Source organism: Hippopotamus amphibius, chromosome 2, assembly GCF_030028045.1.
Source record: "Hippopotamus amphibius kiboko isolate mHipAmp2 chromosome 2, mHipAmp2.hap2, whole genome shotgun sequence".
NCBI lineage: Eukaryota > Metazoa > Chordata > Mammalia > Artiodactyla > Hippopotamidae > Hippopotamus > Hippopotamus amphibius.
Genome location: NC_080187.1, coordinates 28,323,786 through 28,344,673, shown reverse-complemented (window position 1 = coordinate 28,344,673; position 20,888 = coordinate 28,323,786). Strand labels below are relative to the sequence as shown.

The 20,888-nt window shown below is 35.8% G+C and overlaps 1 protein-coding gene across 4 annotated transcripts in view; it reads left to right on the top strand.

Moving 5' to 3' along the window:
* The window catches only part of SLC44A1 (solute carrier family 44 member 1), a 195,727-nt gene that overhangs the window by 102,966 nt on the left and 71,873 nt on the right, over positions 1-20,888 (top strand). For all 4 annotated transcript variants that reach the window (XM_057720151.1, XM_057720150.1, XM_057720148.1 and 1 more), the window contains exons 5-12: positions 772-865; positions 7,799-7,968; positions 9,915-10,004; positions 14,792-14,931; positions 16,133-16,319; positions 17,382-17,547; positions 19,165-19,321; positions 20,001-20,084. In XM_057720151.1, coding sequence (XP_057576134.1) covers positions 772-865; positions 7,799-7,968; positions 9,915-10,004; positions 14,792-14,931; positions 16,133-16,319; positions 17,382-17,547; positions 19,165-19,321; positions 20,001-20,084 — 1,088 coding nt within the window. The remainder of the gene's footprint in view (positions 1-771; positions 866-7,798; positions 7,969-9,914; positions 10,005-14,791; positions 14,932-16,132; positions 16,320-17,381; positions 17,548-19,164; positions 19,322-20,000; positions 20,085-20,888) is intronic.

The following is a 20,888-nucleotide window of genomic DNA, read 5'->3' as shown; positions in this document are numbered from 1 at the left end:
CATATGTAGTTGAAAATGGGTTTTGTAGTCAAAGAGATCGAGGCTTTACTGGCTTAGCAGCCGCGTCGTCCTGAACAGGTTATTTACCATGTCTCTTAGCCTTCAGTTTCTCCTCTGTGGAGTGGGCTTAAAAATGCCTGCCTAATGGAGTTATAGTAAATGATGTAATTTATACATATGATGAGAGGAGAGGCTCACCCCGCTGCATGATAGGAGGAAGGGTCGGGTTCTCTGTCTATCCCAGCCCTCTTCATGGCATGAGAAATTTGCATGGGGAAGAGAACCAGCCTCAGGAGTGGGCTGCTTTCAACCTAAGCCTCAGAAGCACTGATCTGGCAAAAACTCTTGGTTTCTTCAAGAGGAGAATTTTTACCGTGTTTCTTTTGTTCTGTTATTTGAGACATTCCTAGGCAGAGTTTGGTCAGTTACAATGAAAAGCTGACTCTTTATTTTAAAAAAACCATGTGTATATATATGTCATCTTGTATAGGGCCTGATACAGGGCACTCAGTAAGTGTAGCTCTACTACTTATTGTTATTACCCTTAATATGATTAATTAAAATTTGTACATAAGTTACGAGAGAAAAATCTGTTTCAAATGATTGAGGATTGATACTATAGACCAAATCACACTTTTATTAATTCTGTAATGTTTGAAAATTGTATATGTTGAGTTAATATTAACCTACAAAATAAAATTAAAATGAATTAATAGAAGAATTTATTCAGATTCTGTTCTGCTAGCTAACATGTAGCTTTTCTTCCAACAGGCTCAGCGCTATGCAGCTACGACCTAAAGCCTTCTGAATATACTACATCATCAAAAGCTTCTGTTCTTTGCCCCAAACTACCTGTTCCAGCGAGGTAAATTTTATTGTATTTTGTTAGCTTGTGACTTTTGTTTTTGTAGGTAGGTTTTAAACTGTATATGTTATTCTGAGAAAGAGTCACTTGATGATACCTCTTGTCTAGTTTCAGTACTTTCACAACAAAATTGTTAAAGTAGTAATAGAAATACCAATGTGAATTTCACATCATTTTAAAACACACACACGCTCACACACACTCAGAGGCAAACAATTTTTCTCATTCTCAGATATTTTAAATTTCTTTTGGGGGCTTTTTAATGCCATAGTTTTTAAGTATACAAAGCTGCTGAATCATTATAAAACCTACAACAAAATTGGAAGCCAAGTCTCACAGTCTCCAAAGATTCTTTGTAGTTGATTGTACTTACTGGTATTTTTAAATTTTCTTTGTAAATTTAAAAAATATACCAGTGCTTATTCTCCATAGTTTATTTCAGGCTATATTCTTTAGGTACATTCTCTATAATAAGCTGTTTGTCTTAATCAACCAACATTTATTGTTGAGTACTTACTACGTGTATGGATACAAAGATGAAATAAGAAATGTTCTTTGTTTGGAAGGATCTCACAGTAGTTTTGAATAAAGCAAATTTTAAAATTATAATTTGATTTTTTTAAAAAGGGAGATAAATTCTCAAGCATTGAGGACTATATCCTCAGAACTAGGTATATAGTTTTTGGAGCAAGTCTGATCTTGAGAACGTTAGCATTTATCACTAACCATGTATGACAAGTATTTCTCAGAAATACTGAATCAAAACCACTTTTTATTGTATCTCAATATATTATAGCAAGCTACTGGTTAACATTCTTATCTTATGTCTCCTTTCAACTTGCTTATGGGTGTTACTTGTGCTCAGTTAACTTAATTTGAGATTTTCTGTTGAAAAGTCAACAAAGGACATATCAGTTTAATTGATTTTCAGCTCTTTTAGTCTTGTCAAGTTGCTGTTGAAATTAAAATTTAAAACCTACAGGCATAAAAATAATGGGGCTGTTTTAAAAGATACTAAGTAGGAGGGACCTATAAATTGTGGGCTTAGACCAGTAGGTAGGGAGACTCCATTCATGAAAATCATGAGAATATTAGAGAGGCTGTAACAGTAAAGAAAGGAGGTTCTTTGAACAGAGAAAATTATCCATGTAAAAACAAGAAAAGCTCTGTTCTCTTATCTATTCAACTGCTAAAGCCTGTTTTAAATGCATACTTTGAGTATAGACTCACTATTTTAAGGCATAACTATATCATAAAAGGATAACCAGAAAGCCATGGTATGAGAGTGAAGTTTCTGCTCAAGTATAATACGGGTCAGTTGGGGGTAGGGGCCAGTTCATACTGCAGATTCTCTTGCACCTCTGACCTCTGACTCTGCCATGTTAAGGACTGCCTGTTCCTGGTTATACTGGGTGATCCAGTCTTGGCTGCACACTCATGGACCGCTCACATACAGCATCCTAAGGGCACTCACTAGGAGATAAAACGTAGTATGAGAGGCTTGGGTTTTAGAGATGGACAGGCTTGGCTTCTAACAAGGTTATCCACTGATGTCTCAGTATTCCAAGATGCAGTGACGAAACTAAACCATCTGAAAACTGGCTATATATTTTGTTTATACTGTATTTAAAGATCATGTTTTACTTATCTTAGTGGTTCACAGTCTATCACTTTTGTCTCAACTCATCTTGTTGGAAAGTAAAAGAGAAGCAACAGTTGATAGGAGGAAGGCAAATCAAGCTCTTGTAAATATCGTCATCTGGTATTTGGCAAGCAAAAAGTGAAAAGATCAGAAAACAAGAATAAATTTGTTTTAATTATTAGCTTCAGGCACTGCCCTGTTTCACACATAGCATTAGATTAGATACCAAATCTCCAAAGATGAGTAAGATCTAGTCTCCGTCCTTAAGAAACTCACCTTAAAAAGAATTGAGACTATGCTTTGGTTGACTTTTTAATGTACCCCAAAAGACCAGCACTAGGCAAACCTGTGATACAGACAAATAGCCCTCAGCATCTTTTATGTCTCCTTTGCTGTCCCTCTGGGAGCACAGCCAGTGGGGCAGAAAGAATTGAACTTTGAATCCAAATAGTCCTGGGGCTGAATTCTGTGCTACCGCTTTCTATTTGTCATCTTAAGCAAGTCTGTTCAACTCTTAGTAAAACCAAGTTTCCTCATACGTAAAACAAGAATATCAATACCTCTCCCGTGGAATTGTAAGAATTAAGATAATATGTGTTAAACATCCATTATTGTGCTTGGTCTTTGGCTTAGGGAATATTATTTGTCTCAACTTCTAGAGCCTTCCAACCTTCCTGGGTACCCAGGAACCTTCTGTAGCTGAAGGTAGTGCCTGTTTTAAAGAAAAGCAGTTGTAAACTAATTTTTGCAATAAAACATTATTGCCACATAATTGCCAAATGGTTACCATTCCTAAAAGCTTTTGAATTTTAAAAGGAAATGCCTAGAAAGGGCCACATTGTATCCACATTCAGAACTCTACTGGTGCCATGCTGAACACAGTAGTGATAGGGAGTCTAGCCAGCCCCTATGCTTACAATGCTTGAAGGTTTGGGTATAGCCAGAGAAAACTGCAACACTAGAAACAGATCTCATTAGTTCAGTTTATTCATCAAGCATTTATTTTGGTACTTCCAGCCAGAACGGATACTTGGTGTTGGGGAATTAAAATGATATAGAAATGAGAAACTAATAGATATTATCTGTTTATATTTTTTAAGTGAAGGATTCAAAGTGAATTAACATTTATAAATCATCTGTTGGGTGCCAAGTACCATATTAAGTTTCTCATGTGTTATCTCATATAACCCTTACAAAAGCCTGTAAGGATATTGTCCCTAATTTATAGATGAGGAAATAGAAGATTAGAGAGGTTAAATGGGTTACCCAAGGCCACACAACTAATTGTTGGGAATCAGAACTTGAATGTCAGATCTTGTAAAGTCTATAGCACAGTTAGTTTGATGGGAAAAAAAAGGGGGGAGTATAGGAATGAAAGAGGAGAGAAAATAAACAAAATAAGGTGTGTGAAAATCACTGCATATTACCATTAGATTCTTGATTACTCATTTCCTGCCTTTGCTGTGCTGTAGAGATATTGCTAGAACCCTTTATTGTTATTCTTTCTTAAATAAAACTTTTAATTGGAAATCATGGGTAATTGCTTATTTATAACCTGAAGTTTTAAAATAATTGTGTGAAGTGCAAACTCCTGTCTTCTCTTACGAAGGCATATGGACAAGATGTTAGGCATTGTTTGCCATCATACTTTGAGGGAGCTCATTAACTGTGATAGTCTGGACTTAAAGGCAAATGGGCAATGTGTTTGCCAAGGTAAGATACAATTTTCCTATGAGTGGCTAATTTTAAAAGATCTTTAAAAGACTCATTATAAATTCATTTTGTTCTTGTTGACTAATATTTCAATAAAGTGAAACAGCATTGGTTCCTAATGGAAAACATTGACTTCTTAAAGATTCAATATTCTGTAGGCTTCAAAAGGTTAGAAAAACTTACTGTAAATAGAATTCTTTATGCTCGTCCTCTTAATTAAGAAGCACAGAGTGTGTCGTTTAGGTTAGACACTAAAGTAGACATGATCTCATATGCTATGTTCTCAGAAGTGCTATTTTCTGAGAGGTATATGAAATCAGGTAACTTATCTTAAATTCAGCATATCACGTGGATTTAAATGGTAAAATATGACAAACCATTTCAATGCCATGCTTACTTAGATTTTTTTAAATGATAAAATAATTCAAGTTTTAAAGACTCATGACTAGTCAAGTTGTTTTTGTTTGGGAAAGAGTTGAGTTGAGAAAAAGAATAACAAGGGAATCTAGTACTTTTTACTTTAAAGAGAAGTATTTAGTTTCATTTTTGCTGTTGTGTCCAAATATTATCTTCTCTTTTGTTTGCCTTCTATTTCTGTTATTCCTTACCACTAAGAGCAGCTTTTGACCATTTTGACCATCAGCTAAACAATGTAGTTAATCAACTTGTGCTATTTTTATACCTTTAAATTTAGAGCTGTCAGGTCTTCTTTAACTGACATAGATTGAATTATAAGGCAAGGGACTGTTCTTATTTTATTCCACTTTTTTGAAGGATACTTGTAAGAGTACTCTTTCTAATTGGCCAAGTGTTTATATATAGTATACAAATGACTTGAAAGGGTAGATTCAGAACTGATATTACTCAGCTTTTCCTCTTAAGTAGAAATGAAGGATTAGAATTTTAAGACTATAATCCTTCCCTTTTCAAATCATCTATCCTCATTATAAGTGTGAAAAGCAGAAAAATACTAACGCTACTGGGCATCCTGCTTCTGTTAATTAAGAATCAGTGATTTTTGGGTGGACATTAGTATTTTTATTGTTATTGTTGTTATTAAGATGTGAAAAGACTTACAGAGGACTTACTCCTACCTTTTCAGCTAACAGATGGAGGGACTGAGAAAGAGAGAGACGAAGTGACCTGCAGGTGTATAATGTTAGGAGAAAAACCCAGCGCTTTTGAACCCAAGCCTAGTCTTCTTTTCTTTATCACAAGTTTTGCTCTCTTTTGGAAATGATGTGTATTTCTTTTTGAATGTAAAAATACATCAACATCCTGTTAGAATATGGGAGATTTAGGTGGAGCCACCTCTGGACAGAAGATAAAGTTTACTTTACTGTTATATATGACAGGAAAATGGAAACAGGGCAGCAGGACCAAGAAAACTGGTGGGTATTAAAAACACAACATCAGTATCCTTAAGGTGGATGCATTTTATGTTCAAGGTTGGAGGCAAGTGAGTTAAACAGAGATGACATCAGAGATGTTAGGATAATAAATAAAACATGAAGATATAGTCAGTCATGGAGCAGAGAGGACTTTAGTTTTGAAGGATAGAGAACCAGACTTTTAGTTAAAATATGGTTAGAAGTCCTTAGATAGGGACATTAACCTGGCAGGACAGTATCTAGACAGCATCAGGAAAAAGACAATTGTAGGTCACAGCACAGTTGGCAGTTTACAGGTTTCTGTCCCAAGTTAGCCTCCATTAAGTAGGAACTTATAGTTAATCTTTTTTGATTCTTTCCTGTAATATTTCTAACTAAATCCATCTCACTTAAAATTATTCTATAATTTAACATCTTTTTAAATCATTAGTGCAACAACTTTTGGTCAAAAAATGGTGACCTACATACTTGTAATTCCACCATTACTCGGAATGCTCTGGCTTTCTGCATTTTGTGACAAAATATCAAATCTTTGGCATCATCTTTCACCAACACCATTTTGAAGGTATACATAAATAAACACACACACATCACAAGAGGCAGTTTTTTAAAGATGAGCATGCATGTCATCATCATTTTTGGATACATTTTACTCTAAAGCATAAGTAAGGTACGGCTAGATCTTTATATTATTTTATTGCTCCATGAAGTTTAACATCATGGAAGATGTTGCTTATTCTTCCTCCCAGGGGTGCGCATGCACCAACATTTAAGGAAAATCAGTATAGTTCACTTATATTCTTACTTGAAACATTCGTATTGTTTTTTAAGGAAGGAAACAAAGATAGTGTTTTGTTTTGGGTCATACAAAGTTGCTTTGCTGGGATTAGAAACCTTGGGATTTGGTGCTCACCCATGTAGTCTTATTCACTAATTTGACCAAAACACAGTGCCAATCAAGAATGAGAACACACTTGTATCAGTCTAGTTGAAAATATTATGTTAGAGCTGTGACTGATAGTCCTACAAATGATTCTGAAAATGTGCAATTTGTGTTAGTAATGATTAAATTTTAATTAACTAAATTTAAAATTAACTAAATTTTAATGCACACACAAATAAGTGTTTGTACATAGGCACACGTGTGGGCTCTTTTAGAATCCAAACAAATCACAACTGAGGGCATGCTCATAGAGCTTTGCTTAAAATCTCTCACTGATTAGTGCATTCTGCTCTCAGAAGCTAAAATAGAACCATGTTATAATTTTATAACATTGTATTTATGTCGCAGTTTATACATAGCTATGTTACTTCATAAGTAAAAGTTGCAGTCGGTATAAACCTGATATAATTGATTCCCTCTCTTTGGACACAAATAATCTCATAATAATCACATATAAAACGAAAAGGAAATAGCCCAGAATCCCATGACCCCAATGAATCAGAGATTTTTCATTCCTTTATATTTTTTTCTGTTCTCATTCTTATGTATATATCTTTTATACAGAGATGTAATCATCACATCAGATATAAATTTTTGGTTTTTCCCTTGTACTATTAAATCATAAGTTCTTCCATACATTAGTATTCATAGTTATTGTTTCAAACAGCTGCATACTATGCTGTATGTTGATGTCTCGGTATGACTACTTTGTATGAGTTATTAAGCTTGTGCTCCAAATACCTTTTTTAATCTAAGGTTTTCTATGCTGTTTTGATAGAGGAAATATTCTATTAATGGTGGCACATTTCAAACAAAAATATGTTTTTATTTTTAAATAGCTTATGGCAAAAATTCATTTTATGTTCAATGAAGTATATGTAAGTTTTGTCATCTGCCCCTTGATTGATAGATGTGTAGGCTGAGGAGTTTAAGTGTTTGATTTTGCTTTTGGTAGCTGTGTATGTGTGTGTATATGTGTGTGTGTTTCTTTTCAGAAGGGGAGGGTAATGTCTTCTGTAGGAATATGCACTCCACCCTCTTTGATAAGTCTTGTGGTAAGATTTGCATCATGCCGCATGACAGTCATCTTCATAGCATTAAGCTCACAGCTCTTAGCTCCCATATGATGTGTGGAGGGTGGAGTGTATTGCAGTCATATTCACCTTTCATTTGTGTGTTTGATGTGGCATTTATATTAAGTAGGAGTAATTTTTTTTCTGATTTTTTTTTTCTTGTGTCACCAGTGCACCTATTCCATTCTTCCATCGCTGTGCTCCTGTGAACATTTCCTGCTATGCCAAGTTTGCAGAGGCCCTGATCACCTTTGTCAGTGACAATAGTGTCTTACACAGGCTGATTAGTGGAGTAATGACCAGCAAAGAAATTATATTGGGACTTTGCTTGTTATCACTAGGTAATTGTTTTTCTCATTATTAGCTATTGCATAGTATTGCAGTAGAAGATTGTTCTTTTAACCAAAAGATGAATACTGCTGGGGATACTTGTAAATTGTTTAACTTCCCATAGCCAAAATAATTGTTTCAGATTGTATATAGTTATAAATAGATACATATTTTTAAAAGAATATATATATATATATCTGAAACTCATATCCTTTCTTTTTCTCTCATTGGAGAAAACTGGTGTATTCCCAAACTTTGTTTACAAAGTCTATAATAACCTTTAATATGATAATAGGAGGCTTCTATTATCAGCATCCCTTTGTTTTAAATTTTGATTCCAAAAGGCTTACTTGCTTATAAAAAGAGGCTACATATTCTCTTATATATTTCCATCAAAGAACATAGATTTCTGGTTACATTTGGATTATGTAACTTTTTTCATTGCTACAATTAATATCACTGTATTGCTGGAAAAAGTAGGAAATCTCCACTTGTTAGCCATTTATTTTTTTGGTTAATAAATAGATAATAAAATAAATAAAAGCAAATAAATGTTATTTTCAAGATGTAAATTCCCTATATTATCCTAGAACTATATGTAGCCATATGAGAATTTATAGACTTTTTTAGTTGGGAGAAGTAAACTGTAGTAGGAACCAAACAACTATTTCGTTAGATAAGTAAAATGAGTGTTTATGCCTGCTAACACCACTTATAGTCATTGAGAAGAGTAGCTGTATTTCTGTCTTGTCATTAGAGAGTATTTTCTTTTTGCTTAGGTAGTACTTGACTCAGTTGAGATAATGCTGTCCGTATGAAAAGCTATTTCTGTGGTATTTGAAACGCTCCCATCTGTTTTTGGTTCCTGTACATTTATTGCAAATGTGAGTACCTTAATAATGTTACCTAGTCACAGATTCCCAACCATTTATTTGGCTTTGCAGATGGCTCAAGGAAACTTGACTATTAGTCTAGCTTTATATAAAAAGTATTTGATTTCTGAAATAGTTGAATACTTGAACCAAGAAAAAAAAATCCAAACCTAAAAATGGTGCTAATAATGTTGTTAAGCCATTGGAATTCCATTTTTTATGAGAGTGGTTTTCCTTTGAGGTTGAAGATCTTTATTCATTTGTTTGTGAAATGGGACTTTAGATAAAGATGAACAGATCATGATTTCAGAAATGAATTTCCCCATGTAAGTCTTTGCAGTTTCTTCTGAGATTTTCACTCAAGATTTTGGCTGGTTAGAATTTAGCTTGGGGTGGGTAGAGAAGGTGGTGAAATCACTAACTAAGACTAAAATTTGTTCCTTTTTGAAGAGCTTCTCAATAAAGACCCCTGACCCCAGCTGAGAAGTAAGGTCAGAGGAATTTTGACTTCGGTAGTTTGCAGGATATTCTTCTATAGGGTCAGACCATCTCTTGGAGCTTTAGAGGAGAAACAACCAGAAAAAGGATAATATACCATCTGGCTTGTTGACTGAACAGCAGAGAAGTTGGTCCTCAAATGCATAGGTGACTCAAGGAAGTGTAGCACCTAATTTAACTGATCTCTGTCTACGTGTGGTAATTGTTCTGGTCACCAACATGGCATGTCATTCTCTACACTTTGTGTGTTGGCATCTGTGTTTGCATGTGAGTTCTGATGTCTTCCTGTGGTGAATCCACAACAGTTCTGTGCTGTTTTTGAGTCACCATATACATTTGCATGTATTCTTTTCTGTCGTTTTTAAACCCAGTTAGGTGCCTTTGGTTTTAAGAGATGCCATTCAAGTAGCACAAGTACCAAAGTCAAAGTACAAAAGCAGCCAGTTTCCTTTCTTACCTAAATTGGGGTCATGACCTTGTCAATAGCAACAAATTATTTCCCTAGGAGAAAACAATTGAAAGAGTTTCTCTTTATATTTTCTAATGTTTTCAAATGATATTCTGTGTGTTCTTTATCTTCTCTGCAGTTCTATCCATGATTTTGATGGTGATAATCAGGTATATATCAAGAATACTTGTGTGGATCTTAACAATTCTGCTCATCCTGGGTTCCCTTGGTAAGCTGCTTATTCCTTTGTTTTTTTAGTAATTAGAATTGAGAGTTAAAGTTTGTTTTTAACAATCCCTCAGTTCAGAACTATTTTGGTTATTTTAAATAATTTTCCTCTGTGAATTCATTGATTAAATGTATAGACAGGTGAGTAGATTACCTCTGTGAGATCACTAAAGCAAAGAAAATGGCAAGGTCAGTGGCTTTTGGAATGAGAGCAAGTGGAGATATTTTTAAAAGGGGGCTAACATTTTTCTGTCAGTATCCGTTTAAAGAGAAGAGTACAATTGAAAAGAAAGCAATTGAGGCTCTGTTCTGCTTCCTGCTTTTGAATTTTCACTTGATTCTTCCATGCTCCCTTCCTGGCAAATAAAGAGACCCTTTCTTTTTATTTTGCACTTTTTTAAGGCCTGAATCGGCCATTCTAAAGTGTTGAAGTTCTTTCTGGTTGAAAAGTGTTCCTGGCAGGATAACTCTGTGGGTGTGGGGGTGGGGGTGTGTGTGTGTTTAAAATTTTATTACTCATTTTTCTGTCTATTGACGTTCTATTTTCTGTTTTTATTTTAGTGTTTCTAATGAGACCTTCTGGGTTTTCTGTGTTTATTTTCTTTAAAAAGAATTTCCCCCTCCCAATTATAAATGTCACAGCTACTCATGGTATCTAACTACTTCCATGGTAGAAAATAGAAATATAGGAAAGAAAATAAAAGTTTTATTTCACATGCTACATCTTCTCTTTGAAGAATATTTACTTTTGCCTTTAAAAATGTTGTAATTGTAGGGACCCACCTTCATTTCACTAGTGTTAGCATTTGGAATCAAGACCTTGATATTTATGTGTGTGGAGAGGGCGGTATAAAAACGTTTTAACCCAATGTGAAACTCTTTCAGTAGGAAAATTTACCACCATTACGCTTACCTGATATGTTTGGTCTTGCTGATGTCATCTGTTTTATGTTTTCCTTAAATTATGCTTGCTTATTTTGTTTTCTCTATCTTTGCTGTATGGAATTATGTTTTCTTTTGTTATTTTCACCCTTGCTTTGGATGGTATTCATTTTATTTTTACTTCTGCAGTTGGTAACCTATACATTTTCAGAAAATACTCTTCAATCTAGAATTCTGTGATTATTAAAGGCTTAAATAAAACAATATTTGTTGTGATTTTCCCCCCACTTTAGATTTAGCATGAACTTTTCTTCCTATCCAATCCTACTCCCTTCTGCCCGCTCGTACTTTTTAGCTCTTGTTAAATAATCTGAGTGTTTGTATTCAGGTTATTATTAAAGTTAAAATATTATTTGTTGTACTGTATCTTTTCAAAGAATTTTGCTTACCTTTGCCTTGAGAAATTACATAATTAAATTTGAGTTTATTTACGTTCTCCTGTCCTGGTTTTAGTGAGAACTACTGGTCCTGTTTTTATTTTTGTTTTTGTTTTAATTTTTATTTTGTATTAGAGTATAGTTGATTTACAGTGTTGTGTTAGTTTCAGGTATACAGCAAAGTGATTCAATTATACTGGTCCTGTTTTTACAGAAGTTCATTCTTGAGTTCTTAATTTCAGTTCATATTTGTTTTGACTGGAACCTGAGTTAAAGTAACTTCTTCGTGAAGGACTTGTGGGCTGTATGTATTGTGAATTCTTGGTTACCTAAGATTGCCTTTGCCTTCACATGTGAATATTGAATTTGTTGCATATAAAATTCTTGAGGTACAGTATGTTGCCTTATGTTTATACTTCATTTCAGAGAAGAACTTTGAGACCAGCCTTTTGTTCCTTTCCCCATAACCTATCTCACTTACCTATTTGTTTATATAATTTTTAACTTATCCGTATAAGCTTAAAATTTTTGTCTAGTTCAGAATCTTAACTAAGTTTGCCTATGATCTCTTTTTTGGGGAATCTTTCTCAACTTTGAAAAATTTACTTTATTTGTGTACTTGTTTATTGTTTCCATTCTAGTAATTTTCTCCTTAAGAGAAAAGCTTTTTACTCTCCTGCTATCATCTTCTAAATTATCATTTTAATCCTTTTGTCATTTTCTTTACATTCAGGAAGAACTCTTCAAGTTTATCTACTATATCACTGATGTCATCTTCCTTGGTATCAGTTCTGTACTTGACTACCTAAATTGTGTTATTCCAATTTCATCTTATTTGTAGGTCTTCCTTCTCTCAGCCATCTTCCTTTTCATTTCAGTTTAGCCTTCAAATCTAATTCTGTGTTTAGATGATGTCTTAGTCAGTTTGGGCTGCTGTAACAAAGTACCATAGACTGGATGCCTTATAAACAACAAACATTTATTTCTCACACTTCTGGAGCCTGGGGAGTCCAAGATCAAGGCACCAGCAGATTTGGTATTTGGTGAGGGCCAGCTTCCTATTTCCAGCCACTGATTGCTGTGTCCTCACATGGCAGAAGGGGGAAGGAGCTTTCTGGGGTGTCTAATCCCGTTTATAAGGGCACTAATCCCATTCATGAGGGCTCCACGCTTATAACCTAATCATCTTCTAAAGGTCCCACCTCCAAATACCACCATATTGGGGATTAGGATTTCAATAGATGGATTTTGGGGAGACACAGCATTCAGTTCATAACAGATGAATAACTTTTATAATAAAAGTAGATTTGAATCCCAGCTCTCCCACTTACCAGGTATGTGACATTTTCATGCTACTGAACTTTCCTAAATTTCAGTTTCATCATTTGCAAAGTGGAGCTAATAATACCCACTTGATAGCATTGTGATTAAATGTGGTTGCATCTATTTGTGCTAATTCATGGCAGAAGTTTAAATGTTTAATAAATGATATCTACTGTGGATGTTATGAACAACGTCCTTGATGTCATCATTATTATTTCATTCTATTTACTTGAACTTCAGCCTTTCTCTCAACTTTTTATTTCTGTTTGTAGAGAATGTACTTTATTCCATTTTTTGAGGATATTAAACTGTTTTCCAGTTTTTTTGTACCTTTAAGATTCCAAAATGGAAGGAGTATTTCCCTTTATCTGAAATATTTTTCATAGACTCATGGTTGTTTTGGTTTCTTTAATCATCTGCAATAGAAGAAAAGGGCATGCTTAATATTTGCCAACAAGTAGTTGGAATTTCCCTTTGATACTATTCACTCTTGACTTGAGCACAGATGGAGATCCAGTTGATTTGCATAGATCTCGGCCCAGTTTCTCCTCTCCCAGGCATTTATCTTGTCCTTCTATACATACACATTTCTACTTCGAATTTTCCATTTCCTTACCGTGGGCTCCAAGGCCCTACAGTATGACCTGGTGCCCAGCTCCCTCTCTGCCCACATCGCTTACTGCTTTCCCCACGGCTCACTGCGGTAGCCATAGTGGCCTCCTCCTTTCTCACCTGCCAGGCATGGCCCCGGTATCAGCATCTTAGAACTTGCTGTTTCCTCTTGGCTGGAACCCTCCTTCCTTAGATAGTTTCATAGATTGCTTTCTCCCTGTCTTTGATTCTTTTGCTTAAATATCGTCTCACCCCAGTGAGGCCTTGCTTATATAAAATTCTAATGCTTTCCCAATGCTTGCACTTTCTATTCCTCTTAATGGCAGCTTTTTTCTTAGATTTAATATACTGTGTTTTTACTTGTTTCCTTACTTTTTGTTTCCCCATTACTATATAAGCTCCCTGAGAGGTGATGTTGGGGGCTTGATTTTTCACTGCTCTGTCCCCAGCTGCTAGAACAGTAGATGCTATAGGCACTCAATATGTTTGCTGAATGGATTGAATGAAGGTGTCTGATGCAGCTCTCTTATATGGAGGCAGGTCTGCCTCCCTCTTCAATGTAGATCTCAGACCCTCTCAACCTGTGATGGAGATAATTCCCATCCCTAGTGCCCACTGCTGTCAAGCTATCAAAGATTTCCTATCTTTGTTCCTACCTTTGGTGGGAACTATTCATTTGATCTTTTTTTTTCTTTCTTAATTTTTTTTTTTTTGGGTGGGGGGCCTTCGTTGCTGTGCGCGGGCTTTCTCTAGCTGCAGCAAGCAGGGACTACTCTTTGTTGTGGTGCACTGGCTTCTCAGTGCGGTGGCTTCTCTTGTTGTGGAGCATGGGCTCTAGGTGCATGAGCTTCAGTAGTTGTGGTACACAGACTCAGTAGTTGTGGCTCACAGGCTCTAGAGCACAGGCTCAGTAGTTGTGGTGCATGGGCTTAGTTGCTCTGTGGCATGTAGAATCTTCCTGGACCAGGGCTTGAACCCATGTCCCCTGCATTGGCAGGCGGATTCTTAACCACTGTGCCACCAGAGAAGGCTGACTTATTTGATTTTCATTTATTCATTTTACAAATATTTCATCAACTGCATGAGTGTGTCCTCACTAGGCACTGGGGTTACTGTACAACAGAGAAGATCCTTGCCTTCCTCAGCTTCTTTGCTGATTTCTGTGACCCTTACTTGCTTCCCATGGGATCCCTAGCTTAAACAGGTGCTGAGGGTCTTTTTGTGACCAGTTCCTGTTGGGGTATCTGTCCTTTCTGGCTTTCTCTCAGCTTCAGATTTGATAATAAATACAGTTAAAGGAAGGTTATTTATTTATACAGTGAAAGATTTGTAAGTGCCTAATGTGGAAGATGATAGTGGAGTCATTGGGGTTCCCCTTATGCTGGCAAAAAGTTACAGCCACGCATCTCCCAGCCAAAAGGGTTGTTGCTCGTTGGTCCACGGTGATGTATAGGAAGCGTCCAGAAAATTGAGGATTTATGGTACACATTTTCTTGTGCTAATTATTGCAAAAACAATTGCTTTTTGTCTCCAGGTGGCACAGGTGTACTATGGTGGCTGTATGCAAAGCAAAGAAAATCTCCCAAAGAAACAGTTATTCCTGAACAGCTTCAGATAGCTGAAGACAATCTTCGTGCCCTCCTCATCTATGCCATTTCAGCTACGGTGTTCACAGTGAGTACAGGCCTCAGTGTATCTTTCAGGTTTATGTTTTTATTTATAGATCATTGATGAAGCAGAGACTTTCCCCTAGCTGTTGTGTGCCTCACCCTGATCCCTATTAGATAAAATCTCTGTCCCACAGGGTATGACATACTCAGAAGTCTTCCGAAGGCTTCCCTAATTGGTGAGTGTTGTTTGATGTGATGTTTTGTTCTGCACTGCCTGCTTTTTGAGAGGGAGTTTTCACCTAGAATATTAATTATCATTTTCTAGTAAGAATATATATCTTATTGGCATGAGATAGTGTAATTATTTTTAAAAAACAATTATTTTTACTCTAGAAAAGTATATTAAGAAATAGGTCACCTCGTGTCTTTCCATTTACTTATTCACTAATTATTTTCCCATTTTTTTCCTTTTAAACTCTTAACATTATTTCAAAAATAGAGGCGAACTTCACTAACTAGTATAATTATAATAATTACAGTAAAATTATTAATTAACATGTGGTTTGATAATCTATATTCATATCTTTGGTTCCTCTCCTCCTTTCTGAAAGAAGGGGAAAAAAATCTCAGTCCACTTCTTGGAGCAATCCCAAGCTTTTCATTGAGCATTAGAAATTAAAAATAAAGCCACCATAAGACCATTGGTGCCAAAAGATTTTTGTTTGCTATCATTGTACAAATATTCATTAATCTTCTTTTAAGTACAATTCCCTGTGCTAGGTTCCAGGGCAGAGTGAGGAGTGGATAAATTTGACATGGACCCTGCTTGTAAGGCGCTCTTGGTCCAATAAGGGAGATGAGGTACAAGTACTCTGTGCTTTTTGTAGTCATAGCATATGGTCTTCTCCCCTATTTTCAGAGTAGCAGACATGTATCTATTTAAATAAATTTTAAGAGTCTCATCCTGACGACAAACAGCACGTTTTGAATCGTAATGAGTGGGAAAAGGAAAAGTAGAATTCTAGGATGTATTAATAAATTGAGAAATTCTTTTGTTTAGCTTTAAAGGACATTTTCAATATATAATGAAAAATGGTAAGTGCTGCAGGAGAGATACAGACTGTTAAAGTATTATTGGGCTTCAGTGAATGATACTTTCTCATTTTGGAATGAAGAGTTATGTTAAAATGTTCCACCATTGTTCAGTTTCTGTTTTAGTGCTTGAAACGGTGGCTGGAACCTTTTTGTCTGCTCCCTCCGTACAGGTTGTCTTGTTCCTGATAATGTTGGTCATGCGCAAACGGGTGGCTCTCACCATCGCCTTGTTCCACGTGGCTGGCAAGGTCTTCATTCACCTGCCTCTGCTAGTCTTCCAGCCCTTTTGGACTTTCTTTGCTCTCCTCCTGTTTTGGGTGTACTGGATCATGACACTTCTCTTCCTTGGCACTACCGGTAAGAAGACATGTTGCTTCTTTCACTAAGTGATGAAACTGATTTGCATTAAGAGAGATATAATCCTTAAACCATTTATGGACTAAGGTCTAATAGCCGTCAGAACTACCAGTGGTAATGTCTCTTCAATGACACGTTCCCCATTCATGATTTTTAGATCATTGCAGCAAAGCAAGTCTAAACCAGGTAGCGCCTGAAATCATACCCAATTTTGAGATGGATTTGAAGTAAGTTCCTGTACTGACTCAGACATCTGGATCCGTCCTATGATGAACTGTTGAATGCAGTGCTGCTCTGAAGTTGCCTCAAACTCCAGTTATAGCCAAAGATCAGCTTGCTTCTTTGGGATTTTCTAGTTTGGAAATGACCTCAACCTATGTAGAGCTAGTGGTGATATAATTCATAGTTAGACTCTCAGACTTGCTTGTAGCCGTACTTTTTTTTTTTCCTCTTTTGGCCACTCTGTGCGGCATGTGGGATCTTAGTTCCCCAACCAGGCTTGGAACCCTTGCCCTCTGCAGTGCAATGCACAAAGTCTTCATCAGTCCCTGCTTATAGCCATACTTAATATCAAAGGTTACGTATGTCTAAATAGAATTAATTGTGAGTAGTGGTATGAGGATAGTAAGCTTATATGTAACTTCTCTGTCCATTCAGCATACCATCACCAGTTGAAAATAGTATTAATTTCTGTACTTTGCTAATAATTTAGGTCTTTAATTATTGGACAAGTAATAGCTCTTTTAAAAAATTGAAGTGTTTGAAAATTCATGCCTAAACTAAATAACTGATAATGTGGTAATAACTATATTCAAATAGAATAACTTTTAAAAGCTATATATGATGCCTTTGAGGGAAACCAAATGCTTAATTGTACAGTGTTTGGCTTCACAACTGTTTAAGTGATAATTATTTTTGTCCCTTAATGAAATAACACTGTGATCATAAAATCAGTGGTTTGGGGATACAGACATATTGTTGGAAATTAATCTCAGCTTTAATAGCCATATTTTTGGTTTATACTTAATGTGCTTCTTCTTTCCTTCTTTGATATTTTCCTAGGCAGTGCTGTTCAGAATGAGCAAGGCTTTGTGGAGTTCAGAGTTTCTGGACCCCTACAGTACATGTGGTGGTACCATGTGGTGGGCCTGATTTGGATCAGTGAATTTATTCTAGCCTGTCAGCAGATGACTGTGGCAGGAGCTGTGGTAACATACTATTTTACTAGGTGAGAATTTATAAGTTGTCAGAAAACATCCTATAACAACATGGATGGACCTAGAAGGTATTATGCTAAGTGAAATAAGTCAGACAGAGAAAGATAAATACTGTATGAATTCACTTACATGTGGAATCTGAAAAACAAAACAAATAAGCAAATATAATAACAGACTCATAGATACAGAGAACAATCAGGTGGGTGCCAGAGGAGTGGGGGGTGTGAGGGAAATAGGTGAGGGAGATTAAGAGGTACCAGCTTCCAGTTACAAAATAAGCGAGTCATGGGGATGAAAAGTATTGCATGTGCAATATTGTCAGTAATATTGTAAAACCTGTATGGTGGCATATGAAAACTAAATTTATTGTGGTGATGTATAGAATTATTGAATCACTATATTGTACACCCAGAACTGACATAGTGTTGTAGGTAAATTATGCTTCCATTTAAAAAACAAAAAAAGAAAAGAAAAGAAGGAAAACTTAAGATCATCTAAATGACTGTGTCTAAGGAAATGGAATTAAGGCTGCTAAAAGTTTCATTTCTTCCAAAAGTAATTGGAAGTGAATATGAGAAATAGTATAGTTGATAATTCTGAGAGGTAGGAAAATGGGAGGTTATTATTCTATTTTTTATACTCTTCTGTAACTTTCTAAAAATATAATCAGAACAGCAAGTCATGCTATAACTTAAATTACATTTAGCAGGAGAATAAATCTTGTAGTAGTGTCTTATGTACTTTTGCTTTATGTAAACATTCATCAGAGGATAAGTCTTTTTAATTCGTATGGATCAGAACAAGTGTTGTGACTTCCTTTCCTAACTTCAGAGCTGAATATACACTACAATAGACTTTATAGTTTTCTATTATAATGAGGTGCCAGGTCTAACATCTTTTTAAGTTCCATTATCTGATTGTACAATTAACCCCATAACTATTTACTAATAAGAGTTTTCAAAGCACAGTTTTATTTAACTTAAAATGTTAGAGCATAAGAACCCCATGAAACTACCATAAAGAAATGAAATATTAAATTTTTTTCCAGCTCTTTATTGGAATATAATTGCTTTACACTGTTGTGCCAGTTTCTGCTGTACAACAGAGTGAATCAGCTGTATTTATACATATATCCCCTCCCTCTTGAGCCTCCCTCCCACCCTCCCTATCCCACCCCTCTAGGTCATCACCCATCATCGAGTTGATCTCCCTGTGTTATGCAGCAGCTTCCCACTAGCTATCTATTTCACAGTTGGTAGTGTATACCTGTTAATGCTACTCTCTCACTTCGTCGCAGCTCCGCCTCCCCACCCCCCAGCATGTCCTCAAGTCATTCTCTACTTCTGCATCCTTATCTTTGCCCTGCCACTGGGTTCATCAGTACCGTCTTTTTCGATTCCATATATATGTGTTCTGGCTTACTTCACTCTGTGTGACAGACTCTAGGTCCATCCACCTCACTATAAATAACTCAATTTCAAGAACTGAAATATTAATTTTACATGGTATATCTGTAGCATTTATGTTACTTTGCCATTTGTCATAAAGCTAGCATTAGAAAAATGAACTAATTTTTCACTCTTTTGAACTCTGAAAGTCTTTGTCTTTTTGGTCATTTTTTTACATAGGGATAAAAGAAATTTGCCGTTCACACCTATCTTGGCATCAGTGAGTCGCCTTATTCGCTATCACCTCGGTACTGTGGCGAAAGGATCTTTCATTATCACATTAGTCAAAATTCCACGAATGATCCTTATGTACATTCACAGTCAGCTAAAAGGAAAGGTAAGGAAAAATACTTTTCTGGACTTTCTGTGGGCACATCCCAGACCTCCGTTCTGCATGTAGCAAAGTTCCCAACGATATTAAGTCCAAGTGCAAATGTTTTCTTCAAAGTCCTAGTCCCCCACTCTTGTACTCCATACACTCTGGCAAAATCCATCTAATCACTGGTTTCCTCAGATGTCCTGTGCTTCTCTTCCTCTGTGTGGACTCACACATCTTCTTCCTTGGAGCCTCCTTCCTGTCCTTGACTATGGAGGTACCATGCATTTCAACATACCTTAGCTCAAACGCCCCCTCTTCCTAGAAACCTCCCTTGAGTCCTCTCGCCTGCCAAGTGGCATCTTCTCTCTCCCTTCTCCACTCTCATAGCACTGGTATCTATATCATATTCTAACCTTTGTTATGCTTAGCGCTTTTTTTTTCTCCTACTAGATTATAAGTTCCTTCTTGGTCTTACATACCATACTCTACCTTATATGCAATAGGTACTAAACGTTGAATTGAACTGATTAAAAATAGTTCAGCCATTACATATTGAGGGAAAAAAGGGTGAGTGTGGAGGCTTTGAAGCATAGGTTGTGATTTTTCTTAATATTTATTTGTCTAGAATTTAGAATATTCTATATGATGTGGTTTGATTCTTTGTTCTTTAATTATTTTAATTTTTCATTCTTTCCAGGAAAATGCTTGTGCTCGATGTATGCTGAAATCTTGCATTTGTTGCCTTTGGTGTCTTGAAAAGTGCCTAAATTATTTAAATCAGGTAAAATATTTTAAAAATACATCTAAGATTTACTTTCAAAGATAAATTCATTGTTTCTTCTTCCAAGATAAAGTTATTGAGCTTAACTGAAAGATGTTTTGTTTTTCTCATGGTGTTGTACATTATGCCTTGATCAAGTATAACGATTTCAATCATATTCTTATTTTTTAAATGTAATATAGTATATGTTCTTACCAAGGCTTATTGCTAATTAATTGTAATACCTGGATAAAATATCATTAGGGTCCATCTTTCATGAAAGACAGTTATTTCTTATCCCTTAATTCACATCCTTTCATCTTTGATTTTCCCTAAGAATCTGTCTATCCAGAGTTAATTCTTTTAATGTTGTTTGAAAGCTTTAGTGAAAAGTTGTTGTGACATTTACTGCTTTTTTGCAATTGTCTACTATTGTTCAAAATTAGTATGCTCTGTATGCCGTGGGGTGTTTTTGTTTTTGTCCAACTGCTGAAGACTGATACTGGCCTGGAAAATATTATCAAAGGAAGTGCTATTTCTAAGGCCAAATGGAGGAATTGATACTTATGGGGTAACAGTTCTTAGAGGAGTGGGTTGGTCCTGTGTCTTTCTGTATCTGAACGTGTAGGACTCTCGCTGTGAAGCACTCTTTTTATCTTGGGGTTTTGTTTTTTTTTTTAACCACTTTTCTCCAGTCCCTGAAAATCAATTCTAATGTACTGATGCCCTCATCTAATAGACCAAAGATAAAAATTGACTTTCTTACTATTTACCTTTAAGTGATTGAAGAGTAGCATTGCACTTTCCACTCACTCACAAGTAGTC